Source organism: Colossoma macropomum, unplaced genomic scaffold (assembly GCF_904425465.1).
Source record: "Colossoma macropomum unplaced genomic scaffold, Colossoma_macropomum, whole genome shotgun sequence".
NCBI lineage: Eukaryota > Metazoa > Chordata > Actinopteri > Characiformes > Serrasalmidae > Colossoma > Colossoma macropomum.
Window position 1 is genome coordinate 23,017,039 of NW_023494800.1, and position 25,407 is coordinate 23,042,445.

Consider the following 25,407-nt stretch of genomic DNA (forward strand, 5'->3'; position numbering starts at 1 on the left):
CCAATGCAAAAGTGCATTCGAGATTCAGGCAGTAGCACCACTGGTTTATGAGGTCACATCTCTTCTTCTCGGCTCTCACTTTCTCCTCCTCCCGCAATATTTGCCTTGGCACCCAGTACCCCCTGTAGTGAAATACACAGCTGAAGTGACCACATGGAAACGTTCTTTAAGCTCTTTCTAATAGCTGTATAAGTGCTTAGTAACAACTAATCATTCAAATTAAGAATTTTGGAAATAGGAAAGCCAAAAGAGAACAATGTTATCAATATATTCTTTAAATCATGCATTTATAAACATGCAGTGTACCTCGGTACCCCCCTAGAAGGCCTTGGAGAGCTGCATATTTGGCTGCTTTGGCTGTAGAAAGCATAGACAACGCAATAAGTGTATAAAAGATCTAATTTACAAAAGCACAAAGAGCATTCCCAACAAATTGATTAGTTATAGCTGCACCAATCACTGACGTTGAAAGAGCAAGCAATTTGACATGCATGTACTTTGTTCACAGTCTGTTATTGTCTAGGTCTCAGGACAGAAGCATATGCAATGTGCAATATGCCAGTAGCAAAATTTGATTGAATTTTGTTAAAGACAAGCCACAAAGAATGTGGCATACAGTACTGTGCAAAAGGTCAGAGACCACCTTTCATGTATTTAATTTCTAGTCAAAATGGCCATTAAATACAAGTTATTCATTTTTCAGTTGATATTTCCAAAGAGATTAGATAACAGACTTCAGTTTGCATTAGGAAGGGGAAAATCAAAGGAAAAAAAGTGGATAAGTATTTAAAAAAAAATGATTAAAAGATATAGAGTAAATAGGACTCCCAACAACAATGCAACACTTGGAAACCACAAAAACCGCTTCAAGCTTTCATCTTTGACAGACTACTTGGATCATGAGAAGCACAAAATGCAACCAACTTCAAAGACTGAACTTTGGAGGCGGAGATTACTTTGAAAAACTGGGAGCAAGTCTCCCAAAAAGACAGGAAGCTGTAATAAAGGCAATGGCCGTTTTGACTAGAAATTGAACAAATGACTTTGGTGCAGTACTGTATATACACTGATTTTTAATTAAAATACCATATATTCTTGAATTTGATAAGCAGATCAGTGCTTCATTAATCTAATTCATCTGTAATGTGGAACTGAGGAAAGTCCTACATTGTTGAGGTGTAAGTGGTGCACTTCCAGCTCCTCCTGGTCCAGCTCCACCATAGCCTGATAGCACAGAACAACAAGGCATTTAATGTATTTCTATGGTTTTAGAACTTATGAGCTGTGGTCAGATATCTATAATTAAAAACATGCGGAGTGAGTGACCTTCATTACCTGGGAATGGCTGCTGATAACCACCAGGACCACCCCCACCATAGCCAGGCAGTCCACCTCCTGTATGAGTATTAGGGGTTATACTTTCATAACTACAGCCTATCAAGCCACTTTATATGTGCAATAATTACAAATTTTTCTTTTAATAGAATGCATTTGCCTGTAACACAGCAAATACGGAAAATGTGAAGAATGTCTTACCTGGCTGGTAACCTTGACCACCAAAGCACCTGTGCCATACCCTGTAACACAAGAGAGAGGCAACAGAATAGAACATGATCTTTAATATCATTCCTAAGATATCCTTCAGTACAGTTTGTTTAGCATATAGTTGTATAAGCGATGTTATGATATAAGGATTTGTGGTACATTCCTTGAACAGACATTAAAGTACACAGTAAATAAACAAGCAGCACCTGATTTTCCAGGCTTCCCAGCTCCAATACCTGCAGCACCTGGGTACCCGAGGCCTAAAAACACAAAGAACATTGTGACAGTTTTAAGTCTTACTTCACAACAGCACTGTTCGGCTTGATCTTCTCAAAGTTGCATAACATACCTCCACCAACTCCAGCTGGGCTTCCACGTACACCTCCAGGACCTCCGCCCACAATCCCACCTGCACCTCCAGCACCAACTCCAATGCCCCCTGCTCCACCGAAACCACCATATCCTGTAAAAAGAGACAACATACTGAGAAGCTAATCATACTGATCTGCATTATATAGCTATGATAATTATGAGCTGGTGAAATTTTGAAGTATCTCTATGTGTGGGTCAAAACACATATTACACATAATATGATTTATGTAATTAAGATTTTTGTTCTTATTCTTGGATTTATGTTCCCACTGAAAAGTAATTAAACTGATAAAATTAAGTGTTAATTCCATTTTAACAGTTGCCTTAAGAAGTGTTTGCTCCAGATGCAAAAAACACAAAAAGAACAATCAAACTGAATTAATTAAAAAAATAAAAAGAAAACAAAGTCATTAACAAATAAAAATAAATCAGCCCATCATGAAACTGTCAGGAAATTCCTAACTTTAGGAACCTGTACTACTACAGCACAACAGTGACAGATTTTCGTTGTTTCCATGGGTCCATAACTCATCGATTTTTGTTGGCACTGGGATCTAGTTTGGAAATTCATTTGAATCATGAAAGCCATTGTTAGTGTTCAGGTAACACATAATCATTATATTAGTCATGTAATTGTGTGTTGAATGTGTGTCATTCTTTTCCATGTACATATATGTCTTATTCTGCCTGACATATCTAATTTGTCTGATATGTCCCTTGAAATGACCACTGATGGAGATTTTCAGGTGTCAGACACCAAACATTTAAGGAACACCAGAGTGGCTTTAGTTGTGCAGTTATACTTTAATTTGTAAATATTCAAATTCATACAACAGATTTGTTTCAGAATAAATGTATTTTCGACCACAGACAGAGGAGAACCATCATCACAACTGGGTGGGTATTCAAACAGGCGGCACCTGATTTCCCAGGTTTTCCAGCTCCTACTCTGAGTCCTGCTCCCCCTGGGTAACCCAAACCTGAAAGGCAAAAAATACACAATCTTAGACAATATTACAGTTCTATTTCAAATATGACTGACTGATGTAGTGCATATAAAAGTGATTTTCCTGATCTCTGCTCTTCACATTTTTAAGTTTTTCCCTGTTCCAGCACACTTGATTCAAATAATAAGCAAATTAACAAAATCTTCTTGGTGTTCTAGAGCAGGAAACCACAAAATGTACATGTGTTCCAAATACAATGACTGGGAGCCACTGACGGACAGGGCCTTAATGATATCAACTTTTTAAAACAAGCGTTTTTAGAGATTCTTGCTGTAAAAGTAATACTTTAAGAAACAAGAAACCATAATAGATTTAAGAAACTAGACACCAAAAGCTATTTCCAGATTTATTCAATATTTCTCTCATACATTCCCACGAACAACAAGAATGAATAAATAATATTCTGTAATTATCTATAGTGGAGTCCAAAAGTCTGAGAACATATTAAAATCTGAGATTTATTTATGAAATAAACAACAGAGTGTTTTAGAATTGTGAAAAATTGAAAGCAAAGAGAAGTTATGACAAGCAAAATGAAGAAAAATGTTCAAGATTCTGCAAAATTCTGTCTAGGTTAAGGTTTAAAAACATTCACGCGTTCACCCTCAGTCCACAGATACAAAAACAGCCCATTCTACATTCCTTGTTTCTGTGAGGTCACGAAATCCAACACATTTACATAGATCAATCTAATCAGCCTAAAGCACTTTAGCCCTGCCCATTCACAGTGAAGTTAGAAGGAGTGTTTCAGCTCTGAATGCTTTTGGAATGATGCACAATGCAGGGCAGTTAATCAGAACAGAGCTTATTTACATATATCAGTCTTACAAGCACAGTCACAAAAACAGCCTGTTGAGTTCTAAGGGAAAAAGAAAGGTTGTGAAAATGCACATAAAAATAAATAAGGACTGTTTCTGGTACATAAAACCACATGCATGTTAATAATGTACCTCAGGGATAAAAAAAAATAAATAAGATAAATGTAGGATGTGGGTCCATTGACCACGTTAAGTTACATGTTCGGAGAAGATGGATTTAATCTATTTATTGGCTTTTGTACAAACATCCATGCAAACTTGAGTGCAGCTGTCATTAAAGTAAAAGGGGGACTTAACAAATGCTAAGGAATTCTGAAACTGATAATAGTGATATAATGTAATGTAAATATTTCTGTTCTTACTTTTCTAAATTATGCTGATAATATAATTTGTAATAATTTGTAAATTGTAAATAATTTTGTATTTAAAAAAAAACAAAACATTTTCACTAGTGGTCTCAGACTTTTGGACCCCATCGTATATAAAATACATTTTTGTCCAGTTATCTGCCTCGAGATTTGATCGCAACTTTTGAAACACAAGGCATCTTGAATAATGATTTTATTATAACTTTGGTCTTCATGCTCACAGCCATGTTCATCTAAACTTCTGAATGGTGATTCTGAACGTGTGAACAGCGTACTTTAATTGTTAAAGTAATATACCTCCGCCAAGACCACCCAGTCCTCCTCCAACTCCACCAGGTCCTCCACCAATGCCTGCTTGACCTCCACCAATTCCTCCTGCACCACCACCAACACCCCCAGGCCCTCCTCCTACTCCTCCTAGGCCTCCTACTCCACCGACTCCACCAGCTCCAGCTACCCCATAGCCTGTTTTCACAAAAAAATTAGCAGCTGTGTCACAACCTAACTGCATTTGAATTTTTGCTTGCTTTACTATTAGCATGTAGAGTAAAGATGCTAATAACATACTTTTAGGTGGCTTCCCAGTTCCAGGACCATATCCAAGACCTATAAAACAGAGCTTTATTAGTAGCTACAGATACCGTTGGAATATCATGGCTTGTAATCATTATGGGCAACAGTAAGTCTATATCTAAGTAAGGATAGTCAGTGCCTTTAGTTGTCAGCAGCAGTGGGTCTGGAATAAATGTTACAGAAGTAAAAATCCATCAGTGCATCGATCTGAAGGCGGCAATTCAACTGCAGTAAATTTTACAAAAATATTGATGTTATTGTGTCTAATCCACTACTGTGGTTCCTCCTGTGTACTGAAGTTCCTCCAATCTTTTATGTATTCAGTGTATATAAATTTCTCTTGATTTTTCTGAGACATGTGAAGCCAGCCATTGCATCTTTTCTGCCGCTAATGCAATGTCAATGTACAGCTCAACATGCTTGAAGGAGAAGGCTAACTGTCCATTCTATGACATCAGCTAATAGACACCTGCATTAAGTAGCATCGCGCTGAGTGAAGAGGGGAGAGGGAGAGCCAGTGAGGGTGAGTCCAATTATGCTCTCTTGGATTGCTGTGGCATCACTGAATTGTGGTGAGCTCAGAGATTTACAGCCCTATTTGATATTATATTTAAGTTGTGCAACACAGCACAAACTCACCGCCAGTTCCACCAGGCCCACCTAGTCCACCAGGGCCTGTCCCATAGCCACCCGGTCCTGTTCCATAACCACCAGGTCCTATTCCATAACCACCAGGTCCTGTTCCATAACCACCAGGTCCTGTTCCATAGCCACCTGGTCCACCTGCAGAACTGCCTGGGCCTCCAGCACCACCGAGCCCCCCAGCACCAGCCCCTCCAGGTCTGCCTAGTGCTCCATAAGCTGTGATCAATGTAAAAGTACAAATTATATCAAAAGTATATAAAAACATTTAGATCTTCATAAATAATGAAATTTAGTTTAAACTGTTTGAATATTCACTATTGGAACTTTTTAAGGATACCTTTTCCTTGTTTGCTGCCCACAGCAGCTCCACTTGGAAACCTTAGACCTGGAAAATATCAGAGAACATGAATATGAATATGAGGATATGAGGAGAATTCTGAGAGACATTGATAATGGGTTTGAAAGAAACTGATTCATGATAACATGAATCAGTTTAAACACAGTACACACATTTAAGATGCAAAATATTAATGATGCAATCATCTGTACTTCACTCCAAAACATTTACTAAGAGAATGCATAGAGACTAGAGGACCTATTCTGAAGTTCTAAAAATGAAGGAGAACAGCTTTTAAAAAGGAGAGCTCCTGCCTCCTTTCGGCTTTTAACTGTAATTCAGAAGGGCTTATGCTCACTTTTGAACAAATAAGGTCATGAAAACATACCATTTATTGGCAAGATCCCGCTGGCACCTAAACTTCCAGTTCCTCCATAACCTACAATCAGAGGCAACATCTTGACAAGAAGAATCAAACTGTTCCAACACAATAACTGATTACCTAATATGGTCAAGCTGTACATATTCTATAAAATGGACATTCTTAATTGTATTTTAGGATTGTGCAATACAGCAGGACCTTTTTAGATAACTAAATAATATTTGTCTTTTTAGTTCTGTCTTACTTAAACATACGTAGTGAGTCACAAATGGCCTGACAATTTTCAAACACAGTGAACCATAAAGTCTGAGGCTAGGATTTATTCTTGAATGAGAAACTGGACTATTGTCAGAGTAAATCTGACTCTTCACTGTGACCAGTTAATGGTTTGCATACTTTTAGCAAGTTTCTGTGCTCCAGTTCCTGTTCCTGCACCTCCTGGAAGGAGACTGCTGCTTCCAGGCAAAAAGCCAGATCCCGCTGTCAATCCAGGTCCTCCAACTCCACCTGGGCCTCCAGTGCCACCAATGCCTCCGACACCAAGGAGTCCTCCTCCACCTGGACTACCATAACCTGAAGTCGGACCAAAGTCAATTTTTCATTATCAGGAGAAAAGCAAAAATACTACATATATTAAAGGAAAAGTTACACAGAAGATTCAAACAATTGAATACATTTTTGTTCACTATTTACAGTGTCCACCTTTGTCTTTATTACAGCTTCCATTCTTTTCGGGAGACTTGTTTTCAGTTTTGAAAGAAATCTGCAGTGTTATTTTTCCACATTTCCAAAGTTTAGTCTTAGAAGTTGGTTACATTTTCTGCTTCTTGAGACCCATACACATTCCGTGATGTTGAGGCCTGGACTTAGGTCTGGTGGCCAGTCCACTGTTCTGAGAACAGCAGCAGTTCTTTGTAAGATCTGCAATTTTTTTCTTTTTTATCTTTTTCCTTTTCTCAGTAAGGGCTTCTGGACAGCTACACAACCTTTCAGACTCATAGCACTGAGTTGTCTTCTCACAGTGGAAGGATGGACAAAAACACCTGTGGATTTTTTTAGCTTTAAAGCAAGAGTGGAGCTTGGTTTTCTCCTAACTCTCAAAGATTAAGCACTGTTTATCTGATGGTGACAGTTCTGGTGGTCCACCAGTTCTTGCATGGCTGTTAGGGGTCCCATGTTTTCTATATCTTTTAATAACTAATTTTTTTACCTTATTTTCTTCTAACTTATCTGGATTGTCTTGTATCTAATTTCCTCAGAAACATCATCTAAAATATTAATAACTTGTACTTGATGGCAATTTTGACTGGAAATTAACTTAATGAAGGGTGGCCTCTGACTTTTATACAGTACTATAAATATATATGTAACATGTGCATAATACAGTTTAATTAAGTACACTTAAAAGAGAATTTGGAGATGAAGTGATTAATAACCTTTGGGTGGTTTAACTGTTCCAGCTCCAACTCCACCTGGTCCACCTCCAACCCCACCTGGTCCTCCTCCAACCCCACCTGGTCCACCTCCAACTCCACCTGGTCCGCCTTCAACTCCACCTGGTCCAGCTCCAACTCCACCTGGCCCACCTCCAACTCCACCTGGTCCTCCTCCAACTCCACCGGGTCCACCTTCAACTCCTCCAGGTCCAGTACCAGTTCCACTAGGCCCTCCACCAACACCACCTGGCCCAACACCAGTTCCACGTGGACCTCCACCAATAGTGCTTGGAGTGTCCCCACGTCCAGCTATTACACCACCTCCAGCACCTACAGTACACATGACAACAATTCCCTACATGTTCTGGTATCACTAAAACTAATCAAGCTCGAACAGCAGTGAATTAATTCAATGCCATGTCAAGTATTCTGAAACTGTGGTAAAGGGGCTTGGAATACCTGGAGGCTTTAGGGGTTTGGCTCCTGGTAGACCTTCACCAACTCCACCTGTGCAAGACCACATTCAGTCATCATTCAACATTCAATCATACCTCACAGGAAAATCCTGATTATAACCATTTTTAGATAACTGTTTTCACAAATGGATTAATAGCTGTAGACGTATGTATAACCACTGGGACCTCATGTACTTTAAGAAAATATTGCATTTTTTTCGACAGCTTCACATTGTCAATAAAAACTTAAATATACAAGAACATCTTCCTTCAGAATCTGTGCATAACCTTTGTGATACTAATGTATGATAAGTATCTATGCAGAAAGCTGTTGATATGAAGTTATGGGGATCACTACTTCTTCTTTTTGCATCTTTCACAAGAACAATGAACAGCCAACACCAGCGTCTAATGAAGAGGTTTATGTTTTAAACAACTATTAAATCTACCCTCAGATACTTCTTTAAATATATTATAGAAATATACTGAAGATCAGTTCTTCATTTTAATTGTCAAAACTTTTTTTCCAAATATAAAAAATGTGTTGTTTATTTCCAGGTTAAAATGAAAATAAAACAGATTTTCAGTGCAGTATCAGACTGTTGGACTCCATTGTATATATATATATATATGTCATTTCATACATAAAATACTTTGTTTAAGGTGAAGTGGAATGTCCCACAGGGCCAGCATATGTTCAGAAATGGCCCTACTTGTAAATGCCATCTTTACAAGGTGTGGATGCCATTTTCCATGTTGCAGTTAACTTAGAAATTTACATCAAAATGATTATCCTGTACCTAAAATGAATGTAATAGAAATATCTGCTGCAATTAAAAATGTAGTAGCCGCTCTTACTTTTTTGGTAGCTTATGGCAGACATTATTTTTTTGGCAATGGGGCCCATAAGATTACAACTGCCGTCATAACCAATGCCAGTGGCAATACTTATACAAGTTATACTTATACTTAAAATCATGATCAGTCTCAACACCAATTACTGATGAAGTGGCCAAGACCTTAAGTGATAAGACTTAAGACTACTTAGGAGCAATACTTAGAATTGTTAGTGAGTTAGTTTAAATTAAAAGTTTAAATCAGAAGCAAATGTTTAATGTCAACGGGGAATACGCAAATGTTCAGTGGAAGAATATGATACAGGATAAAAAGACAATAAAGGAGTGAACATATTGAGAGAACTTGAATGGACACACCTTGGAAAACTAAGAGAGCTGCATGCTCACCACCAGGGGGAGCCCAACACTGTTTATGTGAATAAACGGTGAACACTTAATTCTATTACTTACCAACACTTGGTCCAGCTATCAAAACAAAAGGGGAAAAAGAGTCAGTACACATCATTATGTATATGCATGTAAGCTTGACATATTAAAGTCACTTTGTGATTTCTTCACTGCTACCCCTGTGCAGCCATACAACATGACTTAACTACACTACCAGTCAAAACTACTTAACTACACTACCAGTCAAAAGTCTGGACACACCTGAATTAATGTCCAAAAAAGTATATTTTAAACAATGTTTTTTGAGTAGCTTTCATGTAAGACTTGAACCACAATCAGTATTACAGATCACTTTATGTGACATGTAGACCTTGATAACTTGAAAAATGTCTACTTTTATTGTTCTTTAGATAAAAGAAAGTCTTACTTTCTAGTATTGGCTCTCCTGTTCCACCTGCAAAATGAGAAAAGGCTGCAGGTAAGTCTGACAGCAATAGGCAAACAGTTTAACAGATGAACAATATTCTACTAATTTTCTCCTCAATGAAGGTTAAGCAACAAATCAGGAAGTGAACTGGCTACATCCAAAATATGGAAAGCAGAAAACTATCAATATTTGATCAAGAAGCTTTACAAAACACATTTTAACTGAGATAAGTGTACATGAATGTATACTTTGGGTGTACATTTTATCTGACAATTTCCAAGAAATAGCTATTATTTAGTAGAGATTTTATTTGAAGAACATATCAAATAAAGATACTATTTGGGGTCTAGGAGGTTCAGATCATTTCCCTTTTAATATCTGCACTACAACATCTTCCAGAAATGGAATGACTCATTGAGAGTTCTCTTATTACAATATCACTGCAGTCTTGCCTCCTGGATGATTCATGGTTCACTGGTAACACTTTACTTAAACCATGCAGAATAACGTTGACACAACCAAGCCATAAACTTATCACGGAATATGGTGGCATACGCTGTCATGAGTTGTTGCTCTAACTATGTCATGTTACTGTTACCGGCAAGTATACTCTAGTTATCTGTCACAACATCAAACATTATGACATCTTCTTGTGACAATTAATAGTAATGATAACATGCCACTGTCACGTTGCTGAACAAAACGCCAACTGGTGGTAAACTGTGATAACAGAGAGCTTTGTAATCTTGTGACCTTGTGCTTCAGGTGATCATAATGTAGAATGTATATAGCTTAAGCCTGACTGTTCTGCCTAGAATTAGTGTAAATCAGAGCAGGGTTCAATTTTTGCGTGTGAGTATTTAGCACCAAAAAACATGAGCATATGCAAAGCAATACCTGGCTTTGCTCCAGCTAAGATGGGTATTCCTGTCCCAGCAACCCCATCAAATCCATCTCCTTCAACAGGTCCACCAGTAACACCTACATTAAAAAACACGAAGCGCAAATGACTTCAGAAATTCTGAAATCAAACTACTTAATATGTTCATAATGTATTAATTAATGTTTATAAAAAATATTATTTTGGATAGTGACTTGCTTCTACCTTCACTTGGGCCACCTCCAATGGAGCTTCCAGATCCTTCTAATGTTCCACCTGTTTCTCCTGTATGATTGAGATGAATCATTTTAAGTTATTTGTATAATGGTTATTAGGGAATGAGGACTGGAAAACACTCTGAAGGAAATTCTTACCCAACTTCGGAGCTTTAGTACTGCCTGTGTAGAAAACAGCAAATTCATAAAACAGCCTTTTAAGTTTAGCTTCACATTTGACAATACTGTCCCAATGTATTATGAGTATCATGAGTCTTTTATCAAAAACTAAAACTGTGTTGTACATGTCAAGTTTGTTACTAACCTGGTTCATCACCAGTAACATTAACTGTCCCAGCTGTTGCACCAGGCACAACAACTTAACAAAGAAATAAGAAAGACAATTACAACATTGCTGCATAAAATATTATTTCTGTCTTTTTTAGTTTTTTGTCTAAGAGTTAAATTTTATTTCATTGAAGTTTTATTTGCTTTCCCTCTAATATTATGCCCTATACATTGATAATCATTAGGTAAAAAATTGGTAACATTTTATGATAATGATGGTTTATAAGATATCTATTAGTTGTTACTTCATAATTGACTAATAATGAACTAATGAGGTGTTTAGAGTTAAGAAATTTTACTTTGTATTACTTTGTAAGGCACATGTAAACCATTACTTGATTGTGGTTTACAAATGATCTGTAAGTGTATAGTCTATAGTCACCTTCCTATAGACTCCTTCCATGTAGCTCCGCATTATCATTAGTGTTTACACCTTGTGTAGTTTGTTGCCCCTCCTTTCCCAGGTGTTTTCTATTTTTAACTTTGGTTTAAGTAGTTATCATGTTTCAGTTTGCCTTTGTCTGGCATCAGTTGCTTAACAGTGATTCTGTCACAAATGGAAGCATCGATGGATACTCTGATGGATCAGAGCATTTATTAAGATTGTTTGTAGACTAATATCCGCTATCCTAGTGTAAAGTTTGAAAATGACTTACGGGCATTTATAGACATTTAATTACACTGAACTGTTCTCACTTTGGATTAAGAACTGCAGAACTGACAGATTGACGAACTGCAAAAATGTTGCAGACAGTATACATATACATTATTTGTAAAACATGACCAAAAAAATCACTGCTGTTTGTTAATGTTTAACAAATCATTTAGAGGCCTAAAGGTTTTAGCGTTCTTTTTATTGGGGTTTACAAAAGATACGTTGCATAAAGAGGCAAGATCATTTTCTTTTAGATGTCTTTGGTAAATATACACATAATATATTCACTAACAGCGGATTTTTACACAATAGTGGAATTTACACAGTCTCTAAAAATCAACAAGTAACAAACAAACAGCAACAAACTGATTAAACATCACTAAAGTGAATAAACTTAATTAAACACATTACCTCCATCAACTCCTGTTTTGGTTCCCTGATCTGTGGATGTGGCTGGTGTGCTGCCAGGAATGACTGCTCCTCCTAGTGTTCCTCCAGTAACGCCTGGCACTCCTGGGGTCAAATTGAGAACATTCTTGGTGGGCTTCTGTCTGGTGTGAGACTCACAGACAAGTAAAGTGCATCAGACTATTTCATTAGCAAGAGGAAACACAAACTCACTATATTTATCTGCCTTGCTTCCTGTGACTGCTACACCTCCTGGTCCACCTGCAATACCTACAAACCATTAATGAATTAGCTTTGATTAATTGAATTGTCCAGTTAATTATCGAATAATCATAAATTAAAAATTTTCCAGTGGTTTATTGTCACCTGTGCCAGTTGTAATTCCAGTTCCTCCTCCTGTGGTACCAACTCCAGCAACACCAGGCACCGATCCTGCTCCTCCTAACACACTTCCGAAGCCTCCTCCTGGTTGACCTAGTTGAAGCAGACAGTTGGCAGTTAATAGCTTCAGTGTTTATCGATCCTCTACTTTTTGAGCATACTTTTAAACAATCCTGGAGGCCCCGTCCAAAAGGTTCTTACCATACTTTGGTGGTTTTGCCCCAACTCCATATCCTGCATAGTTTTGAAGAAGAAGGGGGCATTTAGATCTCAAATTCAGTGACCTATGAGTATTAAAAACTTCAACTAACATTATTACAAGAACAAAGATCACTTTTGCTTAGTTATCAGAAACCTACCTCCATAGCCCCCAAAACCTGTACCTGGCACACTGCCAGGTACTGCACCAAGGCCAGCAGATCCAGCACCAAGACCACCTGCAAAGCCTCCAGGTAAAACTCCTGAATGGGCCAAAGAGACAAGATAAATAATCACTAGTCTATGACCACACTGGACATAAGCATGTCAGTTAGGGGCAACACATAACTTAGCCTTTAGTCTCATTCATCAGTTATCAGCGCTGATAAAATGGCTTCCAGCAGTAACACCATTTAATTGGGTGTAAAATGTAAAACCAAGTGGTCTCTGATAGGTGGATTAAAGATGTCCTGCTCACCACCGGGACCAGTGCTTACGACTCCTCCAGTTCCAGTGCTAGGTACTCCTCCAGCTCCTAATAGCCCCCCTCTTCCAGGTAAACCTGAAAAGCAGTAAACTGGATAAACGTACAAAAAAGGTATGCAGACATTTCTAATTGTGCCATTAGCGAAATCAGAAGCACTTTTTTCCAAATGAAAAGCAGTGAAATCCAAACTATTTGTAGCAGCAGGTACTGTGAAGTGCTAGTTTAAGAAGCATGGAACAAAAACATTTACAAATGTTCTACCAAACTTATGTTGAATGCAGGGCTGAACATAATCTGCGTTGGGAAAACAAGCCTATAGTGTATGTCGAGAGATACTGCACGTTATATAGTCGTATGCAGTCAAATGACGTGTTTTGTTGTTTTTCTAAGTGACAATAAGTTAACACATCCTCTTAACAAACTTAAATATAGCATTTTCTGCTAATTTTAAATGAGCAAGTTCTATTTGCTACATTTAACATACTGAAAAAATATAAAATGTGCCATAACGTTTGCATAGGCCACATGTTTTATGTTTTATTTTGTATTTCAATGTGTTTAATTTAGCACATAAACAGTAATTGTGTGTTATTTTCACTTAAAAATCAACTAAATGCCATTTGACCAGGGGCACTAAAACTTTTGCATACAACTATATGTCAAGATAAACACTTTACATACCATATTTAGCAGCTTTTGAGCCTGGTCTGTAACCTATCAAAAACAAAATATGTTACAATCAAGATAAATGGTTTGATGAAGTAAGTAAGAGTAAGCATGAGTAAGCATGAGTTTGCCCATTCCAGTAAACGCTAACTGGTGGTTTACATGATTGCTGTCTTACATATTTGTCAGCCCATCATTTAAAGAAACAGAAAGATACTTTAACATTATATTGTGCATATGTGGATGATCAGCTAAGCACTCACACATTTATATGTTTATTAGAATAAACATCAATCAGCGAACTGAGAGAATTCAAAATTGTTTACCTCCAGGCACAACGCCACTTCCAGGTAGACCTCCGGGTCCAAAGCCACCACCAGGCACACTGCCTGGTACACCACCAGCTGCCCCTCCTGGTGCCACTCCACTTCCAGGTAGACTTCCTATTGCACCAAGTCCAGCTCCTGTCCCACCTGGTACAACACCTGAACCAGGCAACCTGCCTGGAACTCCTCCTAGACCTGGTACCCCACCAGCACCTCCTAGTAGACCTAGATACACAAAAAGTCTTTTTTTTAATTTATGTATGTATGAAGGAAAGTTCCATTATCCTTACATCATCCTTGCCTGTGTAATTGAAGGGTTTTGTTCTAAAATGCATTATAAGCTATTTTCGAGAATCTTCTTTTTTATTTGTTGCTGAGAATGAGCTTTACCCATACAAGAACTATCAATTCCATATTATGATTAATACTAGATTTACTTAAAAAAATTGCTTTCCATTATACGTCAGCTGTTATAGACCTTTCTCACAATCAAACTTCTGCCAGCCGTTTAACAGAACGGAAAGGAGCGTCGCTGATTGTCAGCCATCCTTAAAAATCTTCTTTTGGCTTCAGTGCAGCCAAAGGAGAGCCGTTGGCGTGTCTGGTGGTTCCCCCCAACATGGATGAAAGGCTAGTTTGGTTGATTTGCGTTGCACAAAAGTTGAAAACATTTGAAACTGCGCATCTGCGACAGATTTCTTTGTCGTGCATTCTGCCCAGAATTGTGAAAATGTACATACAGCATTTTGGAATTAAACTTTTCAATTATTAAGAAAATGATCAAACTCTTGCCTTACCATATTTACGAGCCTTTGCTTCAGATCCATATACTGTGGAATTTTAGATAATAAAACAAATGATCAATAAAAAACTCTTTTTGATCAATTATTGCAGTTCCTTGACGACTGGTGATCTCAGGACAGAGTCAAGAAGACCAAAATAAAGTACACTGTCCAATACCTTAACCTGTTATGAAAATGTATTATCATCAAACTAGCTGATTTCAAATGAAATATATCCAGTTAAGATTTCATTGCATGAATTGAATGTAAGGTTTAGGTGTAAATTAAACAAACTTTTTTTATGGAAATCCATGACTTGATTTACCAAACCCCATACGCATTGTTGTGCAATAGTCTAAATACAGATCAGTTGTCTAATTATAATAGCACAACATTAATTAATACCTCCAGTTCCAGCACCAGGTAGTCCTCCGGTTCCAAGACCAGTTCCTACACCTCCACCAGGCAGACCACCAATTCTTCCAACTCCACCAGGATATATACCACCTCCAAATCCTCTGCCTGCTACATCAGTGGTCCCAAGCCCACCATGAGGCACTCCTCCTGGCAATGCTCCAGCACCTAAAGCTCCACCAGCACTTCCAAGCTGAGCTTTAGCAGACAATTAAAATGCAAATGATACATGAACCATGTATTACAACACTTTGTTTATTGCAGGTCAACTGGAATTAAGGTAAAAAAAAATTAAAATGATGTTAATGAATATTATAATTGGTTTACTAAGAACTATAGCGCTTTAGTTAAAAAATGGTCACATAACATTTCTTCTTATTACAAAAGAACACAGAAGACTTACCATATTTTCGAGCTTTGGCTCCAGCATATCCTGAAATGTGGAATAGGAACAATCAACATACAAAAATAAAAATCATCAAATTCTCAACACAAACAGTACAAAGAAGGTAGTTACCTCCAGGTCCAACGCCAAGTCCACCAGCTCCTAGTCCAGACCCAGGAAATGTACCAGCTCCAAGCCCACCAGCTCCAATTCCAGACCCAGGAACTCCGCCAGCTCCAAGACCACCAACTCCAAGTCCAGACCCAGGAACTCCACCAGCTCCAAGACCACCAACTCCAAGACCAGACCCAGGAACTCCACCAGCTCCAAGCCCACCAACTCCAAGTCCAGACCCAGGAACTCCACCAGTTCCAAGACCACCAACTCCAAGTCCAGACCCAGGAACTCCACCAGCTGCAAGTCCAGGAACTCTACCTGTTCCAATACCAGAGCCAAGGAGTCCACCTGTTCCAATGCCTGAGGTTGAAAGATCATTAGCATATATTTAAATAAATTAAAATTTTGCCCTTATAAGAAGCTGTTAAAAAACAAGTTGTTGGGAAGCCCTAACAGGAAGTTTTTATTTGGGCCTGCATTTTACGTTTCCCTGGAAAAATATATTTGTAATTCTATATAACACGTAACAGTGAGTTCATTCAAATTAATTTACATTTTCCTTACCATACTTCCGTGCTTTGGCTCCTATTCCTGGTAGGGATAAAACATGACACATGTTATTAAAGACATTACTATTCAGAATATCCTTTCCTTTTCTGTTTTCGTTTAAGTTTCATGAAACAGATGAGAACCAGTGAAAAATCATGTTTACCCTAAACTTACCTCCAGGATAGACACCACTACCTCCTGGTACACCTGCAGCACTAGGTATGCCTCCAATTCCAGGAATTCCACCTGCTCCAGGTACAGCACCAACACTAGGGATACCACCAACTCCAGGAACAGCACCAGGGATACCACCTGCTCCAGGAACAGTACCAGGGATACCACCTGCTCCAGGAACAGCACCAGGGATACCACCAGCTCCAGGAACAGCACCTGGGATACCACCTGCTCCAGGAAAAGCACCAGGGATACCACCTGCTCCAGGAACAGCACCAGGAATGCCACCTGCTCCAGGTATAGCACCAACTCCAGGTACACCTCCTACACCAAGTGTGCCACCTCCTAGTAGACCTAGATACATAAAAAGTTTTGATGATTTATGGATATGAAGGAAAATTACATAATTCTTGACTGTATAATTAAGGAGTTTCGTTCAAAAATGCATTATAGACTAATTTCAAGAATTTTCTTTTTTTATTTGTTGTTGGAAGTGAGTTTTACCCACACAAGAATTATCAATGCTATATTATGATTAATACTATATTCATTAAAAATAAAAATGTTTTTCATTATATGTCACCTGTTATAGACCTTTTTCACTATCGAACTTCTGCCAGCTCCGTTTAACAGAACGGCAATGGAGGGTCGCTGATTTTCAGCCCCCCTCAAAAATCTTCTTTCGGTCTCAGTGCAGTCAATAGGACAACAGTTGGTGTGTCTGGTAGATTCCACCAACATGGATGAAAGACTAGTTTGACTACAATTGCACAAAAGTTGAAAACATATGAACCTGCGCATCTGTGACAGATTTCTAAAATGGACATTACCTCTTCTTAATGAACACAGAAGACTTACCATATTTTCGGGCTTTGGCTCCAGCATATCCTGAAATGTGGAATAGGAACAGTCAATGTACAAATCCAAATACAAAAATAAAGACCATCTTAGTTTCTCAACACAAACAGTACGAAGAAGGCAGCTACCTCCAGGCCCAACGCCAAGTCCACCAGCTCCAAGTCCAAATCCAGGAACTCCACCAGCTCCAAGACCACCAACTCCAAGTCCAAACCCAGGAACTCCACCAGCTCCAAGCCCACCAACTCCAAGTCCAGACCCAGGAACTCCACCAGCTCCAAGTCCACCAACTCCAAGTCCAGACCCAGGAACTCCACCAGCTCCAAGTCCACCAACTCCAAGTCCAGACCCAGGAACTCCACCAGCTCCAAGTCCACCAACTCCAAGTCCAGACCCAGGAATTCCACCAACTCCAAGTCCAGACCCAGGAACACCACCTGTTCCAATACCAGAGCCAGGGAGTCCACCTGTTCCAATGCCTGAGGCTGAAAGATCATTAGCATATATTTAAATAAATTGAAAAAGAAGTTGTTGGGAAGCCCTAACTGGAAATTTTCATTTGGGCTTGGATTTTACGTTTCCCTGGAAAAATATATTTGTGATTCCATTTAACACATAACAGCGAATGCATTCAAATTAATTTACATTTTCCTTACCATACTTCCGTGCTTTGGCTCCTATTCCTGGTAGGGATAAAAACATGACACGTTATTAAAGAAATTACTATGTTTCATGAAACAAATGAGAACCAGTGAAAATTCATGTTTACCCTAAACTTACCTCCAGGATAGACACCACTACCTCCCGGTACACCCCCAGCACTAGGTATGCCTCCAATTCCAGGAATTCCACCTGCTCCAGGTACAGCACCAACACCAGGGATACCACCAGCTCCAGGAACAGCACCAGGGATACCTCCTGCTCCAGGAACAGCACCAGGGATACCACCTGCCCCAGGAACAGCACCAGGGATACCACCTGCTCCAGGTACAGCACCAGGGATACCACCAGCTCCAGGGACAGCACCAGGGATACCACCTGCTCCAGGAACAGCACCAGGGATACCACCTGCTCCAGGAACAGCACCAGGGATGCCACCTGCTCCAGGAACAGCACCAGGGATACCACCTGCTCCAGGTATAGCACCAAGGATACCACCTGCTCCAGGTACAGCACCAGGGATACCACCTGCTCCAGGTACAGCACCAGGGATACCACCTGCTCCAGGTATAGCACCAACTCCAGGTACACCTCCGACACCAAGTGCACCTCCGAGACCAGGTACTCTCCCGCCTGCTGCTGCAAAATTGATAATCCTATGAATTTCTTTGATGCTTGCTATGAGTTTTATTCTTTCCACAGTCGTTTATCACGAAGTTCTTGACTTACCATATTTAGCTGCTTTAGCCTGAGATTTAGCTGAGCCAACTCCTGAAAGGGATGAAAAGTGAAATAACAACAATGAACACAGAATAGAATTTAGTCATAGAAGGACACAGATAAAGCTCAGCGGCATGGCTCTAACAAGGTTGAGTTATGGCACACAATGTTCTCAAGCATTGTGTGGGAAAATGCAAAAAAGAAGACAATTGAAAGATTATGACGATAAACAAACCAAGCAAAATATCCAGGAACAGTTTGGCTCATTTTACTTGTGCATCACTTACTGGCAAGACCTGTAACTCTACCCTAGATCGATACATTACTAAAGAGTTATAAGGATGTTTAACAATATTTGCTGAGAATTATAGATTTGCTACTTGTATTGTGCATCGTGCATTACAATACCTCCAGACTTTGGAGAAATGAGTGGGTATCCACGGAACACTCCCGGAAGCTGTTGACCTGCAAAACTCCCGCGACCACCTGTTAAAAATAAAAAGAAAAGAAAACTAAATATCACTTTCGGTTCTGATATTTTGTGGGCTTTTATAGGTTGTATATATTTGTAAATGTTCTCACCGTTAGCTCCAAGTGCACCTTGACCAAGCTGAGCTACAGGAGGGACAACAATGATCAGATGATAAAAGATTATTCAGCAGACAAATTGTTGATTCCACTATTGAAAAAGTTCAAAACTCACAAGTCTGAGATCCTGTAGCTACGCCTGGCAGAACTCCTTGACCACCAAAACCTATGTGAGAGAACTTGGTCTAAATGTCTGTTGCAAACATTCTCAAAAAATCTCAAATATCATTAATCACTTCAGCAATACCCTCACCTTGCCCAGGGACAATACCACCCTGGTACAACCCAGGAACACCAATTCCTAGTTGAATAAAACAATAACATTTACAACACATATTTTGCATTTATAAACTTGGTGTGATGCTAAATAAAGCAGATACATAACCACCTGGCACTGGTGCTTTCCCAGGCTTGCCAATTTTACGTCCAGTACCTTGCGGTCCAGTCTGTGGCAGAACTGGTGCTATAGGGCCAAGGAGATTAGAGGAAGACAATCAACACATACACAGATATACACCAACCAGCTTAATTAAGTACAACACCTTGTTTCTACACTGTTTGTCCATTTTATCAGGTCCATTTTGTAGTTCTGTTATTACAGACTGCATGTTTTTGTTTCTCTGCATACTTTGTTAGCCCCCTTTCACCCAGTTCTTCAATGATCAGGACCTCCACAGGAAGGGCCACCACAGAACAGGTGTTATGTGGGTGGTTCTCAGCACTACAGTGACACTGACGTGATGGTGACGTGTTAGTGTGTGTGCGAGTGGATAAGACACAGCAGTGCTGCTGGAGTTTTTTTTGAAAGACTACAGGATGACCAACACAAACTGTGCAGCAACAGATGAGCTACTATCTCTGAATTTACATCTACGTAGTGGAACAACAAGGTAGGTGTGTCTAATAGGGTGGACAGTAAGAGCACACAGTATTTAAAAACTCCAGAAGCACTGTTCTGTCACTAACACTCACTGCAGTGCTGAGAATAATCTACTACTCAAATAATGGTGGTCCTGACCATTGAAGAACAGGGTAAAAGGGGGCTTACAGTCTGTAATTGTAGAACTACAAAGTGCACCTACAAGTAAGTGGAGCGGATAAAATGGACAAAGAGTGCACATTCAACAAGCAATACAATAAAACAAGAGGCATGTTTTTGTAGCTACCTCCAGCTGGACCAACTCCCGCTCCACCAGGGCCGACTCCCGCTCCACCAGGGCCAAATCCCGCTCCGCCAGGGCCGACTCCCACTCCACCAGGGCTGACTCCCACTCCACCAGGGCCAACTCCCACTCCACCAGGGCTGACTCCCACTCCACCAGGGCCAACTCCCACTCCACCAGGGCCGACTCCTGCTCCACCAGGGCCAACTCCTACACCACCAGGGCCAATTCCTGCACCACTTGGGCCAACTCCTGCTCCAGAAGGGCCAATTCCAACACCACTAGGGCCAACTCCGACTCTGCCAGGGCTAACTCCAGTACCTCCAGCACGGACACCTGTGCCACCAGGACGGATACCAGTTATACCAGGAGTGAGTCCTATGCCACTAGGTCTAGCTCCTGCACCTCCAACTAGTTCCTCTAGGTCCTAATGTGGATTTTTCTACTATTTAATGTCCTAAAGTTCTCAGCTGCTTTGAAACTACAAGCACCAAAAAATATCAAATAAGACCTGTCAGTGTCCTACCTGTTTTTGGTGGTTTTTGGCCAGCTCCAGGGTACAGGCCTACAGGGCCACCAACACTGCCATATCCTCCATAACCACCTGAGAGCAACAAATCAAATGCACTTACAAAAATATAAATATACCCATGCACATGACTTGTTCAGACAACACAGAGCCATTGGGTATATTGATTCCCACCGCAATCCAGATTTTGTGTTTTTGATAAATAGAGTGAATTAAGGATGCTTACCAGCTCCTACTCCACTAGGACCAAAGCCTATGCCAACTCCTCCTGGACCAACGCCACCTGGACCAACTCCTCCTGGAACAAGTCCACCTGGACCAACTCCTCCTGGAACAACTCCACCTGGACCAACTCCTCCTGGAACAACTCCACCTGGACCAACTCCTCCTGGAACAAGTCCACCTGGTCTAACTCCCGTGCCAATTCCGCCTGGTCCAACTCCAGTCTGGCCCAAACCTCCAACCATACAAAAAGCAATATTTTGAAAACTTTTTGAAAACAATTTCTGTATATATATATATACTCCATTAGAAGAAACACTATTATTTAATGTTTATTAATGTTCTTCATGCTCTCCTCTGCTATGGTATATAATGTTCTGAAAGAAAGACACAATCATACAACCACTACTACTGACCTGCTTTTGGAGGTTTCCCACCAACTCCTAAAAACAGAAACAGCAAATACTGTATTTTACAAAAAAAAAATTTTGTATCAATAGTAAATTTCTGCAACACTAAGGGCAGATATAGAAAACCCTGAAAGCAACTCTGTACAGTATTTTAGCCTAGTCTATAGTAACAACACCTCAATAAAAGCCAATAGGGTATAATTTATCAGAGTTATTAATTAATTAAACTGTCAGAAAATAATTGATTAAACATTTTTGTGTTTTATTTATGTAGAGCAGTACTAAAGTTTTCCAAGGGGAATAATATTTGCACCAAAAGGGTAACACATGGCTTAACAGTCTAAGAAGGAAATCAGAAGTTTTGACCGTAGTCTTCCTGAGCTTTGATCACTACTCACAAAGGGTTCAAGAACTGTACACTCACTTCCGTCAATCTAGTTTTGGATCAAACTGCAGTGACAACGTGGATTTCTATTACTTAAATTGTGATTCTGTCAGAAAATTCTACTGCAATTCCATGTAGTTTGAGACTAGTTGTTTATATGTACGATATCAGCATAACATATCTAACCTCTTCCAAAACCACCTGGTCCGACTCCTCCTGGACTCAGACCACCAGGACCAACTCCTCCCAGACCAAGACCACCAGGAACTACTCCTCCTGGACCAAGACCACCAGGACCTACTCCTCCTGGACCAAGACCACCAGGACCCACTCCTCCAGGGCCAAGACCACCAGGAACCACTCCTCCTGGACCAATACTTCCAGGACCTACTCCCCCTGCTCCAAGAGTGCCAGGCCCTCCACCAACAGGACCTAGACCCACACCCCTCCCTCCATATCCTGTTCAGCAAATAACATAAATCATTTTATGTTTTCTGTTAAACCTGTGAAATGTATGCAAAAGATAAAAACAGATGCTGCAAAAGATGTATCCTAGCATGCAGTTTGAATGAAGAGTCTATCTCAGGAATCAGCATTAGGCTGTTTAATCTGTTTAAGTCTTGGCATCTGCAAATAAAAAAATCCTCACATCAGTTGCTCAAATATAGAATAAAATGTTTCTCACCTGTCTTTGCAGGTTTCCTAATTCCTGTCAAAATGTAATAAAGTTTAATTATCAGTAAGATCCCCAGGAAAATAAACAAAAATATTGGAACCTCAATTATTTTTACTGAGCTAATGTTCCCTTACCTTGTCCAAGACCTCCTGGCCCTAAACCAGTGCCAGCGCCTGGACTGGTAACACCAAGCCCACCAAGTCCTGCACCTCCAGGCCCAACTCCTCCTGGTCTAAGTCCAGTGCCTCCTAGCGCACCAGTGCCAAGTCCTCCAGTGCCAATAACCTGACCACCATATCCCAGCCCTAGAGAGAACATACATGGGTAAATGAATCATTACATGATCTGCTGAAATGTACTGTTCTTGGATATCTATGTCTGCAAAGTACTCAAAAATATTAAGTAGATTACTATGGTTGTGTTCCGTCTCACCTATTTTCGGAGGCTTGACAGCAGCTCCTGGTAAAAACGTTGAAGATTGAGAGGGTTAAGTCTTGAAGAGCAATAACGACATGACAACTATTATATCCTATGAGGTGTAACAACCAGAATAAAATCTCAGATTGAAAGTTGTTCTTTTGGTAAAGGTCACTCATACTTTATCCACATAGAATACTGAGATGATTCTAGGAATGCTCAGACATAGGAATTAACAATGTATCTGCAAAAGGTAGAGATTCTTGAACTCTGGGTGGAAGACTTCTACCTGAAGTAGAATGGTTTGGCCAGCCCAACAAAGTCCATCCCCTTAAGAGCTTTGAACATTAGTTGTTAGTGAACATAAGCTTGGGTCGCTAATCAACCATGATATGTAGTCAATCATTGCATCTATTTGAGTTGCCTGAGATGTCTGCAATTGAATATCATTGCATTAAACTGACAGGAAGATAAGACAAAGCTATCCTTCCACACTTGGGAGCCCCTAGCCTTCCCTATTCTTGATCGTTTATTTAAATGGTAGATTGTTCAGAAAAGTTCTATAAATTTGTTTCAGCAAGGTCATGAATATTGCAAATTCTTTCAAAAGTCTTTAACCATCATTGTGAAGCAAATGGATCATGTAGTTGTCCCTGGTCAACTTTGTGAATAATCGTACCTGCTCCAGAGGGACCAACTCCTCCAGTGCCAATTCCTCCAGGTGCAATGCTTCCTGGACCAATTCCTCCAGGTCCAATGCCTCCTGGACCAACTCCTCCTGGTCCAATGCCTCCTGGACCAACTCCTCCTGGTCCGAAGCCTCCTAGACCAACTCCTGCTGGTCCAATGCCTCCTGGACCAACTCCTCCTCCTGGTCCGAAACCTCCTGGAGCAACTCCTCCAGGTCCGAAGCCTCCTGGACCAACTCCTGCTGGTCCGATGCCGGTACCCACACCACCAGGTGCAAACCCAACACGGCCACCATATCCTGTAATACAGTGCTACCCATTATTCTCAGTTACTCATGATGTTGTAGGAGTATTTGTTGATTCACAGCTACAATATTCTATGACACCCAAAATTATCACACAAGTGCAGTTGGTTACAAACCTGATTTGGGAGGCTTTACACCAGGGCCTGAGAACATGAAACAATAGACAGGTTACAGAGAAATTTCACCAAGACATACATTTGATTGTTCAGAAAATAATTCATCCTGGTGTTTACTGACAAATTATACTCAAAAATCAGAGCTTATCAGAACTTCTGCAAACCTGCTCCAAGGCCTCCAGTGCCCAACCCCCCAACGCCTAGTCCACCAGTTCCAACACCTCCAGTGGCTGGTTGACCTGCTCCGAGGCCTGCACCATAACCACCCGGGCCAACTCCTCCTGGGCCAAGACCTGGGCCAAATGCTCCAGTTCCAGCACCTGGCCCTCCAAATCCAGCTCCTACTGCACCAGGACCTATAATGAAATAACAAATCGTGGCTTACTTTTGAAAAACTTTTGTCTTTTACCTCTAAAACCAATACAAAAACAATTTGACTAAATATTACAAAGATAGAGTGTTATAAAAATGTGAAGGGTGTCACTCACCTCGTGCCTTCCCTGGCTTGTAACCAAGAATGCTGCCTGGTACTATTGAGAAAAATGGAGCGAAAAGTATAATGTAAAAGTGTGCATATTGTAATTAAAATTATATAATAAAAACATGATTAAGTAAAGTGATTAATTGTCTGTTTATGTCTATGTAAAATTTGCATTTGAGTTGTTTGTGCTTGTGGGTATATTTCGGTTTTTCTATCTGAATTTGCATGCCCAATTTTTAAGGCAACTTATTCAGTAACTGCATGAAATAAATGTAATTGTTTTTTTTTTGTAAAAGCTCCCCTCAAATTAACAGAAAATGTGTTTTATGATCATAAACATGTTGCTATATGCTTACATTTTATTGCTGAAAGCAAAAAAAATCTTGGATGCTCTTTGTATTTTTTATAAAATAATTTTTACAGTGCATATACCTGAAGAGACACCATCTGAGATCCAGTTTATAGTTCAGATTTGTGGAAAAATGGGTCAACTTTCAGTAGAAAAAAAAATTGAGTTCAGCTTCTTTTATTATAAGGGTTTAAAATTACATTACCCATCTATTTGACTGGAAAGAAGACAGTTACAGCTCTCAT

The 25,407-nt window shown here is 39.8% G+C and overlaps 1 protein-coding gene across 4 annotated transcripts in view; it reads right to left on the reverse strand.

Moving 5' to 3' along the window:
• Window positions 1-6: 6 nt before the first annotated feature.
• Window positions 7-25,407, reverse strand: part of elnb (elastin b) — a 28,458-nt gene continuing 3,057 nt past the window's right edge. Inside the window, exons 3-61 of one of the 4 annotated variants that reach the window (XM_036588350.1) lie at window positions 24,821-24,862; window positions 24,497-24,688; window positions 24,333-24,359; window positions 23,902-24,210; window positions 23,238-23,264; window positions 22,940-23,110; window positions 22,815-22,838; window positions 22,316-22,588; window positions 21,751-21,777; window positions 21,516-21,569; window positions 21,339-21,485; window positions 21,110-21,187; window positions 20,587-20,919; window positions 19,809-19,883; window positions 19,674-19,721; window positions 19,536-19,586; window positions 19,415-19,447; window positions 19,241-19,318; window positions 18,842-18,883; window positions 18,233-18,751; window positions 18,109-18,135; window positions 17,581-17,937; window positions 17,453-17,482; window positions 16,595-16,948; window positions 16,436-16,462; window positions 15,887-16,231; window positions 15,773-15,802; window positions 15,361-15,567; window positions 14,971-15,003; window positions 14,174-14,398; window positions 13,863-13,895; window positions 13,173-13,256; window positions 12,856-12,957; window positions 12,698-12,730; window positions 12,482-12,589; window positions 12,329-12,385; window positions 12,119-12,220; window positions 11,030-11,083; window positions 10,864-10,887; window positions 10,715-10,774; window positions 10,507-10,590; window positions 9,610-9,636; window positions 9,246-9,260; window positions 7,943-7,990; window positions 7,484-7,813; window positions 6,444-6,620; window positions 6,054-6,104; window positions 5,666-5,713; window positions 5,323-5,544; window positions 4,678-4,716; window positions 4,408-4,575; window positions 2,838-2,897; window positions 1,895-2,008; window positions 1,752-1,805; window positions 1,537-1,577; window positions 1,336-1,395; window positions 1,168-1,224; window positions 307-357; window positions 7-122 (exon numbers count right to left, since the gene is read on the reverse strand). In XM_036588350.1, the coding sequence (XP_036444243.1) occupies window positions 319-357; window positions 1,168-1,224; window positions 1,336-1,395; window positions 1,537-1,577; window positions 1,752-1,805; window positions 1,895-2,008; window positions 2,838-2,897; window positions 4,408-4,575; window positions 4,678-4,716; window positions 5,323-5,544; window positions 5,666-5,713; window positions 6,054-6,104; window positions 6,444-6,620; window positions 7,484-7,813; window positions 7,943-7,990; window positions 9,246-9,260; window positions 9,610-9,636; window positions 10,507-10,590; window positions 10,715-10,774; window positions 10,864-10,887; window positions 11,030-11,083; window positions 12,119-12,220; window positions 12,329-12,385; window positions 12,482-12,589; window positions 12,698-12,730; window positions 12,856-12,957; window positions 13,173-13,256; window positions 13,863-13,895; window positions 14,174-14,398; window positions 14,971-15,003; window positions 15,361-15,567; window positions 15,773-15,802; window positions 15,887-16,231; window positions 16,436-16,462; window positions 16,595-16,948; window positions 17,453-17,482; window positions 17,581-17,937; window positions 18,109-18,135; window positions 18,233-18,751; window positions 18,842-18,883; window positions 19,241-19,318; window positions 19,415-19,447; window positions 19,536-19,586; window positions 19,674-19,721; window positions 19,809-19,883; window positions 20,587-20,919; window positions 21,110-21,187; window positions 21,339-21,485; window positions 21,516-21,569; window positions 21,751-21,777; window positions 22,316-22,588; window positions 22,815-22,838; window positions 22,940-23,110; window positions 23,238-23,264; window positions 23,902-24,210; window positions 24,333-24,359; window positions 24,497-24,688; window positions 24,821-24,862 (6,476 nt within the window). In that variant the 3' untranslated portion in view covers window positions 7-122; window positions 307-318. Of the gene's footprint in view, window positions 123-306; window positions 358-1,167; window positions 1,225-1,335; window positions 1,396-1,536; window positions 1,578-1,751; window positions 1,806-1,894; window positions 2,009-2,837; window positions 2,898-4,407; window positions 4,576-4,677; window positions 4,717-5,322; window positions 5,545-5,665; window positions 5,714-6,053; window positions 6,105-6,443; window positions 6,621-7,483; window positions 7,814-7,942; window positions 7,991-9,245; window positions 9,261-9,609; window positions 9,637-10,506; window positions 10,591-10,714; window positions 10,775-10,863; window positions 10,888-11,029; window positions 11,084-12,118; window positions 12,221-12,328; window positions 12,386-12,481; window positions 12,590-12,697; window positions 12,731-12,855; window positions 12,958-13,172; window positions 13,257-13,862; window positions 13,896-14,173; window positions 14,399-14,970; window positions 15,004-15,360; window positions 15,568-15,772; window positions 15,803-15,886; window positions 16,232-16,435; window positions 16,463-16,594; window positions 16,949-17,452; window positions 17,483-17,580; window positions 17,938-18,108; window positions 18,136-18,232; window positions 18,752-18,841; window positions 18,884-19,240; window positions 19,319-19,414; window positions 19,448-19,535; window positions 19,587-19,673; window positions 19,722-19,808; window positions 19,884-20,586; window positions 20,920-21,109; window positions 21,188-21,338; window positions 21,570-21,750; window positions 21,778-22,315; window positions 22,589-22,814; window positions 22,839-22,939; window positions 23,111-23,237; window positions 23,265-23,901; window positions 24,211-24,332; window positions 24,360-24,496; window positions 24,689-24,820; window positions 24,863-25,407 lie in introns of all 4 variants that reach the window. The other 3 variants (XM_036588348.1, XM_036588351.1, XM_036588352.1) reach the window with 3 other exon arrangements.